Source organism: Panthera uncia, chromosome D2 (assembly GCF_023721935.1).
Source record: "Panthera uncia isolate 11264 chromosome D2, Puncia_PCG_1.0, whole genome shotgun sequence".
In the NCBI taxonomy this organism is placed as follows: Eukaryota; Metazoa; Chordata; class Mammalia; order Carnivora; family Felidae; genus Panthera; species Panthera uncia.
In genome coordinates, this window is record NC_064818.1 from 10767886 (window position 1) to 10784976 (window position 17091).

The 17091-nt window shown below is 37.8% G+C and overlaps 1 protein-coding gene across 2 annotated transcripts in view; it reads right to left on the minus strand.

Moving 5' to 3' along the window:
- RYR2 (ryanodine receptor 2) overlaps window positions 1-17091 on the minus strand; it is a 754822-nt gene that overhangs the window by 177783 nt on the left and 559948 nt on the right. For both annotated transcript variants that reach the window (XM_049646094.1, XM_049646095.1), the window contains 7 exons: window positions 15607-15827; window positions 14207-14297; window positions 11629-11769; window positions 9615-9778; window positions 7345-7423; window positions 5716-5805; window positions 4800-4937 (listed from right to left, as the gene is read on the minus strand). In XM_049646094.1, coding sequence (XP_049502051.1) covers window positions 4800-4937; window positions 5716-5805; window positions 7345-7423; window positions 9615-9778; window positions 11629-11769; window positions 14207-14297; window positions 15607-15827 — 924 coding nt within the window. The remainder of the gene's footprint in view (window positions 1-4799; window positions 4938-5715; window positions 5806-7344; window positions 7424-9614; window positions 9779-11628; window positions 11770-14206; window positions 14298-15606; window positions 15828-17091) is intronic.

Sequence of the window (17091 nt, forward strand, 5' to 3'; positions counted from 1 at the left end):
CTGTCTTTTCTACTTTAAAAATCCCTCCGGGATACGTCCACTTCCCTCCATCTCCACTCTCTCCATTCTAATTCAGATATTTAACATTTGTCTTGTTTTGAGGGATGTCTATGGTGTCCTCCCAAGGAATCTGTCTTTCTGCCTTCCATATCCTCCTTCTCTAATTCATTCTCCACTCTGTTGTCAGAACTGTATTTCCAAAATATTTATTTTGTTATTCTCTAAACTCTTCCACTGTATGGGAAAAATCTGTGGGCATGGGCTGAGCCTTATTGGTCGTAATGTTCCCAGAGGCTGTGGCACAAGCCAGACTTCGCCAACACTACAATGATAAAGTGATTCCTAATCTCACAGACATGATGGCAAACCTATGTCTTAAAACTGATAAATAAGCAATATTAGACTCTCTGTAAATTGAATAAATGAATAAAATGGAGTTGGTATCAATAACTTTATTTGTTCCTAAAATAAAATTCTCAGTATTTCATATCCTCTTTGACTATGTCTAACTATTTATCATTTTAGCTTTAGATTAAGTTACTGAGGCTGGGTTAAAGAATGTGAAGTTGATACCTGTTTGGTCCGGGACAGATTCTATTTATATTTTTCATTACCTATTTCTCTCCTTCATATACAGAGAAATCAAAAGAGCGGCCAAGGCTGCTATAATTTCAAGTTGCCCGAAACATGCACCATTTCCGAATGAGGGGCTTGAACGTTAATGTAATTAACTCCAGTGGTTTTAGCAACAGTAACGGCCCCCACGTGCATGGATATGAGCAAGGCAGGCAGATTATGTCTTTTGTTCTTTAGAACAACTCTAAAAGGTAGAGGTCACTTTTCACCATTTCAAACGGAGAAGAAAATTTCAGAAGAATTATTTCAAAAGTCATAGAAAATGGCAGCATCAAGTTTTGAAAGTAATTCCGTCAGAGTCCAAAGAACTTCACTAATTTCTCAAAATTGCTCCCAACATTCCACATGATTTGATTTCTAAGACACCCCCACCTTTCTCCTGGCTACCCAGCTCCAACTCACTCAGCACCAATATATACACACACTTCCTTCATCTCCCTGACATGTATCAGGCGTCACTCCCAACTTACTGCTGCTGCACTGCTTGGGACATTCTTCCCCCAACTCCGTGTAATTCCCTTGCCTTTTTCAAATCTCTATTCGTCTTCTCAGTGAAATCCACTCTGACAACCATGTATAAAACTGCAACTCATCCACAAATGTTACCCAACCCCCTCCCTCTGCACTCCCAGTCTGCCTTTCCATGCTGTTTTCTTGTTTCTGTAGTATGAATCATATTTTTACATAGTACATAATTTCCTCATATCTGCTGCTTACTTTCCCTACAAGAATGTAATCTCCATGAGAGCACAGAGCTTTGTCTATTTTGTCCACTGATCTGCCTGAAAAGCTAAGAATAATGACTGGAACACAACAGGTGCTCAATAAAGAATCCGTTGAAGGAATGAATGAAATTTTGTTTTGTCCTAGCCTGCGTTTTAGTTCTAGGTGGTCACACTTTCCAAAAGTTTCATTCCCATCTCTCTCTTCATCCCGGGTTATAAAATTACTTTTCATTTGTTTAAATAGTTTATATCCTGTATTTGCAATACTGAAAAACAGATAAATAGGAACTTGCAATTTGGGGACAAGTAAGTAATGGTTAAGAACTTGTGGAATGTGCCTGAAATTGTCAGAAACGCCCTCCTTCCATGCTGTCTTTGCCAAGAGGCCTACTTAGGCCCCCTCTCTAATCAGTATCTCCTCACTTTTTCCTATCTGTACTTCTATATATTCTATATCCTATGAAGTTGTTATCGGCCACGCCCAAGCCCTTATGGTATCTTGCATATGCAAATTACAAAACCCTAATGGAGCAGTAAACTTCCTAAAATCAGGACTCATGTCTTCCTGTGGTGTTCAAAGAAAACAAAAAACATCAAAATTGTTATTGATCCACATAAAATAATAATGGTAATAATTAAGTATAATATTTATTGAAATATAGGCCAGTTACTCTTTTTTTTTTCCAACGTTTTTTGTTTCTTTTTTAATTTATTTTTGGGACAGAGAGAGACAGAGCATGAACGGGGGAGGGGCAGAGAGAGAGGGAGACACAGAATCGGAAACAGGCTCCAGGCTCCGAGCCATCAGCCCAGAGCCCGACGCGGGGCTCGAACTCACGGACCGTGAGATCGTGACCTGGCTGAAGTCGGACGCTTAACCGACTGTGCCACCCAGGCGCCCCAGCCAGTTACTCTTTTAGGTGACTCATGAGCCCTCAGAATAATCTTTTAAAATAGATGTTTCATTTGCTTCATTTTAAAGATGAGAAAACCGTAACACAGAGAAGTTAACCAGTTTGCCGAGCTCACACAGCTACGTGGTGGTAAGGCCAGGATTTCAACGTAGGCAGGCTATGCCAGACCTCGCTCGGTTAAATCCAGGATGCTTCTGCCTTGCAGAGGGAGAGCTGAGCCCCATGTGAAAGGAAGCTGAGACAATTCAGCTCCAAAATCACATCGACCAGTGACCTCTCTCAATTCACCCATTTATATTCCTTACTATAAACTGATGCTATAAAAAGCGTTCCTTAGTTTATCCAAAAGAGCCTCTCTATTGCATAATAGAAAATATCTTTATAAGCTTTATGGGAAACCAGCAACGGAGAGAAAAGAAAAGACATTAAAAAGCTTGGCAAGATGAAACCTGAAAAAGATGACAGAACTACAAGATTAGTGATTAAGGAATAATATACGTTAACATTTCAAGTAATGTTGCTTTCTGCTTAAAGAACCTCTGAATAAAAGTAATGACAAGATTATAAATATATTGGTGGCATCGACTGGAATTTGCTCTCCATTTCTGATACTGAGAGAAATATTCTTTCTTTACTACTAATAGGTCAAAGCACTACAAACGCAAAAACACTCTTATCTACCATGAAATGCTCTCTGGCATTAAAAATATTTAAATAATAGCAGTAACAATAAGAGTTATCATTTACTAAAAAGAAAAAAAAATGGGGGTGTTAACATTTACTCAAACAGATCAAGTAACATGCCTGATGGTACATTTCTAAAAAGTCTCGGTCTACCTCCAGATATTTCGTCCTTCATCTATGCACTGTGCCTCTGGCATACTGAAATCACACAGGAGATATAACAACGCACATCATATGTCACACATGTATGACGTCCCTCTAAAACCAGTAAGGCCTAAGATATGGTTCTACGAGTCTCGGTTGATAGAATCTATCGAGAGCTTAAAGTCCCCAGAGAACAATATTACGAGACAAGCAAGGAGTAAGGAAGACAGGGAATAAATACAACGCATACAATTTTAAGTCAGGGGACACAATCTTGCTGTTACGGGCAGTGGGAGAATCTACCTTCTTGTTCTGGGCACAGCTTAAATCACCCCCATTAGATAGCAATTTTTTTTGGATTTCCTGTCCAATTTAGAGGGGAAAAAAGAATAATTCCACCCTCTGCACTCTGCACCACCTGGTACACACCACGAGTTGAAAACTTCCTGTACTATGTTGAAGTAGGTCTAACCTGCCTGTCTCTGACACCACATTGTGAGTCTTTGGCCCTTATCACCTTCATGTTCCTATCATCTACCGGAGGGTTTGTGCTCAGTATGTGCTGAAACAGATTAAAACAAAATGTAACCTAGTCAGAAATGTGTGCGTACATGATAAAAAGGTAAAATATGCTTTTACGGCTTCCACCCACATGATACTTACTTAAGAGAATTTAATGTACAACATGCCCAAATCCGAACTCAATCTATTTCAAATATGAAACATGGGAAACACATGCTATGAATGCCCTTATTTTCTTTAAAAAACGGCAATAATACACATGATATTTTGTGTGAACCGAACACAGTAGCCCTAGCAGTCTGGAAAAGGGAAATGACAGGTTTGGCTCCCAGGAGAGATGAAAGGGCCACAGGTAATAGTTAGCATTTGCTCCCCGCCTTGAACTCCAGGTTCTTCAGGCTGAGGCTGTGCCGCATCTTGAGCACTGACGCCCCACAGCCAGCACCTTGCTAAGTTGATTGGATTTCCTTGATGTGACCCACTAGCAAGGTGCTCTCTGAATTCTTTTTTTGTGTGTGTGTGTCTATTTATTTATTTTTGAGAGAGAGATAGGGTGTGAGCAGGGGAGGTGCAGAGAGAGGGGGAGATAGAGAATCCATAGCAGGTTCTGCACTGTCAGCACAGAGCCTGAGGCGGGTCTTGAACTCATGAACCATGAGATCATGACCGGAGATGAAGTAGGACGCTTAACCGACTGAGCCATGCAGGTGCCCCTCTCTGAATTCTTGCTCTGCCTGTATGGTTGCATATATTGCCTTTGAAAAGCTGACAGGTGGTCAAGCTCACTGTGTGGACCATTCGTGTGGGTTCTAGATCGGGATCACTGTCTGACGATCCCACTGTTCCCTAAGAAACCAACCTTCAGTTCTTTCTCGAAAGGAGAAGAGAACTCTGCAGACAATCTCACTGTATGTAAGGCTTCATCAGTAAAATGTCAAGACCTCACCATTGGGCACTCCTTTAGAGATTAACCAGGAGAAGCATCACCTGATAAACTCCAGTTTTAACCAAGACTTAACTTCACTTAAAAAGAAACATGGTTTTTCCTCTTCTAAACATTCTGTTAGTCTTCGTAATTTTCCAATTTATTTGTTTTGGAAAACCCACTAATTAAATAAAAGATTCAAATGATTGTGAAACAACATAAGCTGTGCATTCACCGATGTGTTCTTACCTGGCTTGTCTGCGAAATACGACGAGAACGGTTGTAGAGGGCCATGCTGTCTCCCTCCCGTGTTCTCTCAACCCTCCAACCCCATGCCAGCATGGTTTTTAAAGATTCTTTGATTGGCCAGCGATAAATTTCTTTTTCCTAGAGACAAAAAGGAAGAGGAAAAAAAAAAAGGGAGGTGCATGGAATCCAAATAAAAAATCTGAAATAGACTACCTTCACTTCACTTAAAAAAAAAGAAGACTGGCATTATTTATTTAGAAATGAAAAAGGAAAGTAAAAATTCTGAAAAGCACAGGGTGAGCGGAGATCTAATTTGGCTAATGCTACAAAGAGGGATTTCAGCGTATTATTTCGTTGGAGGTTAGTTTTCTTTAGTTTCCCAGCTTCTGATATTTTAGATAGAAACTAAAAAGGAGAAACAGTGTCAGATTATATGAACCATGAGTGCAGGCTTTTCTACCATCTGAATGCACAGATGAGAAAAACTCTTCCTCCGTAAGCACCAAGCTAAAAAAGTCCTTTTCACTTCATTTGTCAAGATATTGATCCCCCCCCCCCAAAGAAGTAAAATACATGCAAAAGTATAAGTAATAATCATTGTAAATATTACTTCTTTATCCCTCATCAAGAAACTCCTTAGCACGTAAGAATATTTTCTAAAGACCTTAAAAATATTGGGGAGGAAAAAATATCAAAAAGGAACAGAAGAATATTAAGTAGAGAAGAACCTATTAAATGCTCATAGAAATAGGAATAGAGGAAAAAAAGACAAAAGATTAAAATTAAAAATTGCAAGCTTTAAATAAAGGTTTTTTAAAAAGCATATGTAAATAAAGAAAACATTTTAATAAGAAATTACATAATAAAGAAAAAAATTCAAAATAAAACTGTATAACAAAAAAGAAAGAAACCTCACCTTTTCAGATAATAGTTTATATGGCTTCATTAACGGCTGAACTTTAGACGAGTCTGAATATATTTCTCCATAAATCCATCCATTTGCCAACTTAAAAAAAATCAAAATTGTTTTACATGCATTAATTTTTGAGAATGTAGGTATGCATGTGTTGAAGTGTGTACTAGTAAAATAAAAATAAATCAAGATATGGGCTAAGGTTTGAATTCCACCCAGCATAAGTCAATATAAAGATTTCCATCCTAACCAGTATTATTTTGAATAATTACCGAGAAAAAATCTTTCTATCCAAAGATTAAACACACCCTGAACAGATCCAGGTCTATAGTTATGTCAGTAAGCACTCCCCCGCTGAGCAAACTAAGGGGTGCGCAGCCCCCATGATGTTGATTCTGGGACATCTCGGGACCCTCCATCTGAGATGTGTATGCGAAATGCTCGTTCAAGCAGGAAAACTGGAGTGTGCCGTTTTTATTGGGAAGCTTCTCTGAATAATGCTAAACTGTTTGGTCCACTCCAGTATTCAATTAACTCTCAACATGTTTTTTCCACATGATTTTGCCCTTGCAGTTCTGTACGTGTCACCGTTTCCCTATCTCATTTCATATCTGCCCATGGAATCTGAGTAACTAGACTGCAATAGTTCAGGACAGCCTTCTTGTAAATTTCCTCTCAATCACCACCAGCTCGGTACCTAACAGAGTCTTTACATAAAACAGACACTTATCTCGGACTGACTCACCTAGTAAATAAATTAGTGAACAAAGAACCACACATTCATCAACACAAAAAGAGGGTTTCTTAGGAGAAAGGGACTGATTGGCGAAGGCAAGAACTGAAATTTAATATAAAGTCTAACAGGATGATACAGAGCTGCTCCATAAACACAAACACCTCGGAACCTCTGATGTTTGATTTTCACTTCGCCAACAGTACATGCTTATTTTAGATTCCCGCATCATCTCAGCTCAATTTCTCTGACAAATCTATTTCACATCTCTCAAGTTTAACCAGGCTCAACATAATGTGACTACACAGCCATAAGGTTCCTTTTAGAGAATTTCATGATATGTAGGACATGTGTCACTTAACTCATCAGCTTGCATTTTTCTGACAATACAAATAAAATATGTCAACTTGCCATGCAGTTTATTTTTAGCGACCTGCAGATCTACTTAGCAGTAAGACCTATTACAGAAGACTGGAAGGTATAAACAATCACTATTTCCGATTAATAATTTCAAGATTTCTCTAATATAAAATTACTCTTGAAGCGAAAGTTTCTTTAAAAGATTTCTGACCCACAGTCACCTTTTCTTCCTAAAGCCACTGATGATGATTATCTCCCAAACAATATGTGTTTAGAAACTGTATTTATTATTTCACTAATAGAATTTTTATTCCTAAAACTGTGCTTTTGATAAACAGATATTCTCATTCATATTGGATTACACGTATTAATGGCGGAACCAAATACTGTATTAGCAAATCGTAATTAAATATTCTTTCTTAATCTAGATACAGCTCTCACTTTAAGGTAGAAAACAGTCATGGTTAGAAATATTTGGGTGGTGGCCACTCATTGGGTACATTCAGTACTGAATGACAATGTGATACTCTGGCTTTTACCTTGTCCATTGACCATTTGTCATGAGAATGTTCAGCATATTTGTTAATGAAGTATTCCAACTTCTCAGGAATTGTAATGCTATGAGAAAAATAAAGAAAAAAAGCTTGATTTTTACAGGATTTATGGGAAATCATACCAGTAATTTACTCACAGCTTATGATTGCTTAAATCCCACTTGATGCATAACTGTTAAAAAATCATTTTAACATAGTATTGCTTTTCCCTAGTGCAGGAATAATATATAAATCAAGCCGGTAATGTGCTTATCTGCTCATCTTGTATTAATTCATAACTTATTATGTCTTCATAGAAGTTGTATATAATAAAAATTATATATAATATAATTAAAATATATTCAAAGACGAGGATAATCAATCATACAAAAAAATTTTTTTAAACCTGAATCAAGATATGGTTAGATTTAATGAGCTTAAAGACATACTTCCCTTCCATATTCATTCTTTTAAGTTATTCTCCCTTTTTGACTTAAGTCTCTTCTGCAACAACTATAGGTAGGTAAAAGATCTCCTGAAATCTGACTGGTGACACTTTTTCAATGTACTAAAATTTTAAATTAATGTCATACAACTAGAGATGTGTTAATGATTTTAAATTTTATGGTCTACATATAACATTCTACTATTAATATGGACTATAGCGAAAAGTAACTACTCATGCTCTGTGATCTTGATAACATTTATTCTCGATTCCTTTCATATTTAATTAATATTTGATCTCTTCAACAGATGATAAGTGCATGCAACTGATGACCAAGTCCAACTATGAGACTTGGGAATATCAAATAGATCAATGAACGGAAAATCAAATATATATATAATTCCATTCACTCATGCATATAACTTATTAACGCAATTACCATTGATAATTGACTTCTAAATAAAACCTAGCATAATGAGATGGTTTACTGTTCTTGTGCAACAATGTTATCAGTCAGGAATTGAACTATATGACCTAGAAATACTTAAGAAACAATATATAAAAATCACAAAGATGTAGCAATGATTGATATCACTAAGTAAACCCAGTCTGGTAAGAAGGCCCCAAAGGGGTAAGCCTAGGTAAATGAATACACATGCCCGACAGCTGTTAATCAGTTAGATCTAATTAATCAACACCAAGACCACCACATGTTCTGATGTTATTTTAAAATCGTGGATTATATCACGTTAGCAAACCAAAAACTTACCCATGTAGGAACTGAATATGTGATATTTTGGTTTACTTACATTGGAAGAGAAACAAAGGATCAATCACATAAGCCAAATACTGGGGGGTAGAGTCTTTTCTCACGGGACTGTCATCAAATACCAAACATGCAAATTTAAGGCATTATCAAACTAATGGCATACCACTTGGGTTGAATTTTTGATCTGTTATGGAAGCTAAACCAGCTGGGGGGCCACCCAGAAGCCTGAAAGTTGAACTCCCAAGCCAATTCGGATGCCGTGGATGAGAACTACCACTGACTGCCTTGCTAACACCATAATCTTGCGGAGTCACCACGGAATCGATAAGATAATGTGGCATGAAGAGTCAGCTTTCCTCGCAAATGGGAAACCATGGTCCTACTCAAAGACAGTAACAACAAAAATGCTGAGACTCCAAACACCTGAAGTACTGAGACATCCCGTTTGTAAAAACAATTTACGCAACTAAGTACGGGTAAGCAGTTTTATGCGACGGAACATTTGATCTGTGGTTAAGGCTGTCACGTTGCATTCTAACAGCATGCTACATTCTCCACATATATTCTCATTTGATATTCCCTGGAATCTCATGCTGTGCTTTATGATGCTGAACACCAGGTGCTACCCCTTAGACGCTGCTGACATGTAGCGGTGACTCCCTGCAGCTGACAGAACAGCTCTGCCCTGCCGGGATCACCCCCAGTCACAGATGCGCTACAGAGGCTGGCTGCAATTAATAAACACTTGGGGTAAATTTTCAGCTACAAATATAGCTGATATCCTTTCTTGATTCTCATTACCGCAGATACTATCATGTGGTCACACACACAGAATCCGGGTTATGTGACGTAGCCTAGAAGGTACATCGTTATCTACTTCTGACATGTGTATGATCATTATTATCACCACTGTTCATTCTGTCAAGTAAAGGGACCCCTACCAAAAGGATACCAATTCAAAGGGGGCATGGATTAGAGAAAGTTCACATTAGTACCTTATTCAATTTCAGACTTCACACATCATTTACAATAAAAATCTGCTGCAATAGAAAGAGTCCATACTTTGAGGTATCAACAGGTTGTGGGTTAAAGTTCCCTTCAGAATCCATTGATGACTGTTTTTCCATCATACTGACATAATTTGACTCCATGTAGTCTGGAGGCAAAGCTCCCGCAACGGCACTCAGGCAAGGCAGTGCCAGTTTGAAAAGTTCTTGTTCATATTTCTGGGAAGAAATGGAGGACCAAAACAAAACACCAAAAGCCTGGGTTACTGTTGAGCAAAAGTTGTCAGAATGATCGCCGTGGCTGGCACAGCACTGTCAGAGAAGATCGGAATTACCCCCAGGCTAACGTAACTCCCTCGCAGACTCTTCCTCTAGCAAATGGAAAGTGTATGTAGCCTGAAATCCCATCAAACGTGAGACGGGCTGAAGTCAGAGTTACTGAGTTGCTGCTTAAGAAGAATACAAACTCTGCTTCTCTAAGAGGTTTTCTCCAATATTTGAAATGAAATATACTCAGATATTCTAAATGTATAACATGTCTTTACAACTGAAACATAAATTCAGTAGATGAATAGCATAACTATAGAATACCGCCGTACCATATTATAAAGGCTATACTTGAAAAATAAAGGAACATTCCAGAGAGTGAGAAATTTTAACTGATCTGTATCATATACAAAGGTATGAAAAATAAAATTCTAAACCGAGAAAGAAATTCTATAGGGAATATGCACAGTCAAAATTTCTGGGAAGAGGTATTTGTATATTAATCACATAACTAATTAAATTAGTATTTATGAATTTTTAATTTTTTAAAGTTTATTATTATTATTATTATTATTATTATTATTATTATTATTTTAGAGAGAGAGTGTGAGCAGGGGAGGTGCAGAGGATCTGAAGCGGGCTCTACACTGACAGCAGAGAGCTCCCTGTGGGGCTCGAACTCGCAAACTGTGAGATCATGACCTGAGCTGAAGTTGGACGCTCAACTGACTGAGCCACCCAGGCACCCCAGTATTTATAGATGTTTCAAAAAATAGAAAATAATATTTATTTAAAAATTATCTCACTTCAAGTGTTCAATTGTAAGTTAATGCTGTAAGTTCCTCTAAAAATACCTTCAGCATTTGCAATTCGGTAACAGAAAGCATCAAGATGTAGCTTCCAACTGTAATCACAGATGAACTTGACTCTATTATGTAGCAAACTTCTGGATATCCTGCTCTGGTTGTCTAATAATGTCCACCTGGGAATTCAAGCTGATTTCGATTGATAATTTTAGCAGAAGCATACAAAGCATGCTGTTCTGATTTTTCTCCGAAATACTATCCCCTTCCAGCCTTCTGAAAATATCTGAACTATCCATTATAAATATGTCAAGTGTTAGGGAATGTCACATATAGAAAGCAACACTGAATGGAGTGACTTTAATCTCCATAGCAGCAAAGTGGGAAAAGTCAGGAAGGCCACTGGAATATTATAATTTTATGAGGCTGCATATTTTTATACGTGGTAAGATTTTGTCATGGTTTTAAGATCAGGGTGACTAGGGAGGGTTTGAGTCCAGGTAAGTCCAAATGCGCCAAAACTTGGAGTGCCTGGGTGGCTCAGTCGGTTAAGTGGCCAATTCTTGATTTCAGCTCAGGTCATGATCTCACGGTCTGTGAGTCTGAGTTCCGCATAAGGCTCTCGGGTCTCAGTACAGAGCCCACTTTGGACCCTCTGTCTCCCTCTCTCTCTGCCCCTCCCGTGCTTGTGCGCTCTCTCTCTCTCTCTCTCTCTCAAAAATAAACATTTTTTTTTAAATGCACCAAAACTCAACCATGTTCATAATTTCCTAAAATGCTTAGCCATTTTAAATTCTGATGGTGTTATGGTCACAAGGACTATGCTACCATAATAATTATGAAAACTTGGTATCAATTACATTCTCAAAATATGTTATATGTTAGAAAAATGAAAAAAAAAACTACACAAGTCTTAATAAGTAAAGATGATATTCTACTAGGAATATTTACAACTTTTAAATTATTTTGTCACACAAAGCCCACAAAATATTGAATCACCTTTTGAGACAGGGCGTCAAAAATGCCCCAAAACAACTTTCTTGATAAATGAAGTTCTTCTTCTGAGGCAGCTCCGAAGTTCCCCCACCCTCCAGGCAGGCAGTAATATTTCCAGCATCTTTCATAATGATTTGTCAGCAACTATGTGAGGAAACAATTAATTACAAAAGTGATGACTTGAAGGTACCATTTGGATTTTTCCCATTTCCACCCACGTGACTTGACCCAAAGGCCAAGTAATAAGGTCAAAACTGCTCAATCTCCTATGAATTCTTCTGGAGAATACTATACTATGCCTCTTTAAAATCTAACACTAATCACAGTATGAGGACCAAATACCCAGGTTTACGAACAAACCATCTAGAACAGTAGTCTTTATGAGAGTGTTTGGTTACTAATGTATCCTTGAGTCCTATATATTAGATGGCGTCATTTACTCACAGTTTCATGAATCCCCATCCCCTGGATATGCACATCTACACTTAGTGACAGGATTGACCTCAGGGTAACCCAGAGGCACAAGTAAATATCTCTAGGATACAGCACCAGAAATGTACATTCTAAGGGAAATCTACCTCTCAATATTTTTGCTTCCTTTTGCCAATCCTTAATCACCACACTTCAGGCTTTGCTTCAAGCTTGAACATCCCAAACTACTCCATTTCAGTAATCTCCTTATCTATATTTCTCTGGTGGTTATGGATGCAACGTATTATCTTTCTGAGTATCTATGTTGCTTCTTACATTTTCATCTATGCATATTTTGTTTGTTTAGGACTAAACTGAATTTAAAGACAAGGATAGAATCTTCAAATTATTTGGTAGCTCTTTGGATAGTTCATTTTTGATCTATAAACTAACAAATATTCACAACTACTTGCTGAATTAATGAAATGATCTTTATGAATCAGCAATAAGTTTTTAGACTCTTTTCTGTAACTAAGAAGGGAAACAGATTGATAAGGATTATTGTTATTAAAACAAACTACATGTTGGGGCACCTGGGTGCTCAGTTGGTTGAGCGGCCAACTCTTAATTTCGGCTCAGGTCATGATCCTAGGGTCATGGGACTGAGCCCTGTAGTGGGCTCGATGCTGGGTATGGAGCATCCTTAAGATTCTCTGTGTCTCCCTCTGCCCCTCTCCCGCATGTGCTCTCTCTTTCTAAAAAAAAACTTAAGGGGTGCCTGGGTGGCTCAGTCGGTTAAGAGTCCAACTTTGGTTCAGGTCATGATCTCATGGCCTGTGAGTTCAAGCCCTGCATTGGGCTCTGGGCTGACAGCTAGGAGCCTGGAGCCTACTTCGGATTCTGTGTCTTCCTCTCTCTCTGCCCCTCCCCTGCTTGTGCTCTATCTCTCAAAAATAAATAAACATTAAAAAATATTTTTTAAAAATAAAAAAACTTAGAAAACAAACAAAAAATGACATCTCTTACTACAGAAATACTTCTATTATGGTCTCCCCTTCAATTACAAAATACACACACATACAATTTAGAAATCTCAAATGATGAAATATTGAGACCTAATGTGTTTCGATTAACTTGGAAATATCTATAAGGTAAAAGAGTTTATCACATAAAGTAATACTGTCTCTTTTTTCAGGTACCTTCCAGCTCATTTATATCAAGAAAATTTTGCATGGCAAAGGGTCTCTAGATGATAAAAAATGTAAAAATGGGATTGGGGGCAAGGATACAATTTATTTTACATAATTAATTAATTTATATAAATTTATTAAACCAAAATCAATTTTTCATGGAGAAAGATTGCATTTGCTAAATATCAAGGGATGGTGAGAGTAACAGCAGTTCAAAAAATAGACGTATTAATATCTCAAACTTCTTTTTCCACCACTCTTACTGGGTGGCCACAAGGAAAAATGATGCTTACCAGATGACAGTGCAGAGTGGTCCCCTATAAAACAGTCCATTGCGTGACTATGACCTCCACCCATAGACCATGCTATTAGACGTACTAGGACACATCGAATATTCTAATGCTAAGTCCTGACTGAGACACTAGATGACAGAAAAATATTCCCAGGTCAGTAAGACACTATGAGACTAGATCATTCATGAACAGAATAATGAAGCTAGGCAGAGAAAGTGTCAGCGATTTTTCCATATTGGTGACAAACTCTAACTACATACAGAAGTTGTCTTTGAACTCTATGAAATTACACTTGGAAACTGTCATGAAATTACCAACTTAGAAAATGGTTCAAAAGCCTGCTCTTTATCCCTTGAGGTTGCTAAGATTTTAGGCCACATCTACCACCATGTTTTCCAGACTTAACGATACCTTAGTGCATTGTTTCCTTGTTGCCCATCTTTTTTCCCAGTGATTTCTATTTCCATTCACCTAAAGGAAATCAATCTTGGAAATTCTATGATATTTTATTACTTGTTTTATTGTGATATACACATTTCTCAAATTTATATGTCCCTTTTCAAGAATTGGAAGAAAATTTCCTCATCAAAAATCAAACATGGCGTTTCTAAGAGCTGTACATATTGTAAGAGGAGCAAAGTCAGAGGACTCAGTAATCAACTAACTATAAACATTTCCTATCCTTACCTTAAGAGGCATCTTCGCATGTTCATTTAATAATGGGACATCAAACACTAATCTTCGGAGCAAGTGCTGCATCATAGAAGGTCTCAATTGGCTGGTGGAACAAAGTTCATTTAAATAATGAAGGGAAATGTGTCTAAACTAAGTAAATAGTTCATTAGACTAAATTATATATGCCAAGAACCTCTCTTCAGATGGTGGTTAATTAGGTGCCCCAATCCAAAGATCAACAAAAGGCTACACAACTATACAAAAGGTTACATCCCAACTCATCTCTACTCCCTAGATCTGAAGAGCATTCCTTAGAGATGGCCCTCTTTTCTCCTCCTTCACTTTCCCACCATTCACAGTGGCGGACCCTAATGCTTCCTGAGACCCTTCCTCCAGAAATACTTCTTTCTCCACTCTACTGGGTGGGAATGGTCTTCAGTGACTGAATTAGAAGCAAAAAGAAGAAGAAGTATCCCAACAGGAGGGAGAAAAAAAAGCCTGAGACAAATTTTGCCAGAGGTGGAAGGGAACAAAAATCAACCTACAGTGAACGTCTACTATGTGGGGTCATCCTGAATGTTTCACTTTGTTTAATATTTAGATAAACTCTATGAGGTAGGTATTTTGATTTCATTTTTACAGAATTTGAGGGTCAGGGGAGCTACAGACAGAACCTCCTAATTTTTCACCTCCTTCAGTCCCATCTGGCTTCTAAGCCATACATACACTTTACTGTGAGTGCAAACTTTTCTTCATCAGTGGACTGCTGAGCCACGTGCTTTCACCCGCTCTTGAAATCAGAAAGGAGCCATCACCCCAGCTAGGGGGCTTGAGAAACTGTCATGTTAGCTGTCAGAACTCCAACAGGAGAAGGTATGCTCTGGTTTTCACAGTAAGACATTTGAACACTTCCATTTACAGGAAGTGGTTTTCTAGGCTGGAGGAAATAAAGTCAGCCTTCATGATTGCCACACATAAGTAATGGTTTAATATTATACTATATCATTTTTTATATATTTAAGAAGTCTCTTTTTTCTTTTCTCTTCTGGAAAAGGAGTTAAAATCATCACACATAGTCAAAAGGGGAGAATCTATTAATCTTACACTACGGTGGCCAGAGACTCCTCACACAGTCACCCTACCCACCAACATCCAGAATAGTAAAATTGATCCAGCACTGTATCCAATGGCCAGATACCCTAGAGAGGCTTGGAGGAACACTCCAGAACTTGACGAGGAGCAAGGGTGCTCTGATAAGACTCAGACCTTGGGTACAGGCGACTACCTACAGTGAATTAATTTTTTGATACAGAAATTGTTTCCAAAATTCATAACTATTTGTCAAGGGCCATATAGTAAATGCTCTTCCTTAAAGGAGAAGAAACTGGATTCGGAGTTGGCTTCCCACTTACCCACAAATAGAGAGCAAACAAACTTCTATGGAATCCCGCTGAGCTTTGGTAAGTGAGCAGCCCTTCGAAAGTCTGTACACAGTGTGCAGTAACGAGTCAATGAGAGAAGCGTGGTGTTCTGTGCCCGCAAAAAGAGGGGCACATCTTGTTAACAAAGGCAACACGGCTGTGCAAAGGTACCGATTGAGGGCCAGGGCCATGTCTGTGGCACTCAAAGCAGCCTAAAAAGAAATCGTGAGTAGAAAGTCATTTGTGTTTGGCAGTAGACAACTCTCAAAGGGATGAACATGTTGACATGTAATTTCATTATCTAGAAAATGACAAATACAGTGAAACCTGGGTTTGTGAGCATAATTCATTCTGGAAACATGCTTGTAATCCAAAGCACTCATATATCAAACCGAATTTCAAGACCCATGGGCTCAGTTGGGATCATGTGACGTCTGGCGTCATGTACGACTCGTATTTGAAGACATCGCTCGCTGATCAAGTTAAAATTCATCAGAAATGTTTGCTCGTCTTGCAGAACACTCATAGAACAAGTTACTCGCAATCCAAGGTGTTACAGTATATGAAAAGTGAAGATGTATTCCTCAGTTATACCTTTAAATGTGGTTCATATGATTTTTTTTTTACCACTAGTAACAATCAACTTTTGATTGCTCACAAATAGATAAAAATGAAGTGATGTCTATAGTGATCTCTACCTCCTCAAGAAGCCCAAGAGGCTCACATTCTATAATAAAATATCAATGGTAAGATGAGTGTGAGTTGAAGACGCTAATGATATCCAAGAATGTGAGTACTTTACTAGGGGAGGAAAAAGAGAAAGAAGCTTATTCCCATAACAAATCTCATGTTCAAAAATTCTTCCATAATTCTACTTAATAACGTTTACAGTTTTGCTCCTGTCTGTCGGAATCGATAGTGGAAGGTTCATTGTCTTCTTGTGTTCTCGACTATCCTATTAGATTCAGAATTACATGTGAACACCCCCAACAAAGAAAAAAGAAAATTCAGTGTATTTTTAGGAGTCTCCTCTGAAGACTTTCATGAAAAAGCTGTTACCACCTCAGGATCTGGTTTTCTCTGGAATCAAAAAGACCCACTTAATTGAGAAAAGGAGGCATTATAGCTATCGAAATGACATTTAGAGCTTCAGCTTACTCTACAATGCTTCAAACAGGAGAGTATTTACACCAGGAACGACAGATTCTCAGTGCGGGCCACAGGAGGCACAGGGAATACTACAGCCTTATCTATGCTTTAAATATTATAACGATGATATTATATTATAATGATGATATATTGTAATGATGATATTATAATGATGATATAATGTTGTAATGATAATATTATATTATAATGATGATATTATATTGTAATGATGATATTATATTATAATGATATATTATAATGATATTATATTGCAATGATGATATTATATTATAATGATGATATTATATTACAATGATGATACTATAT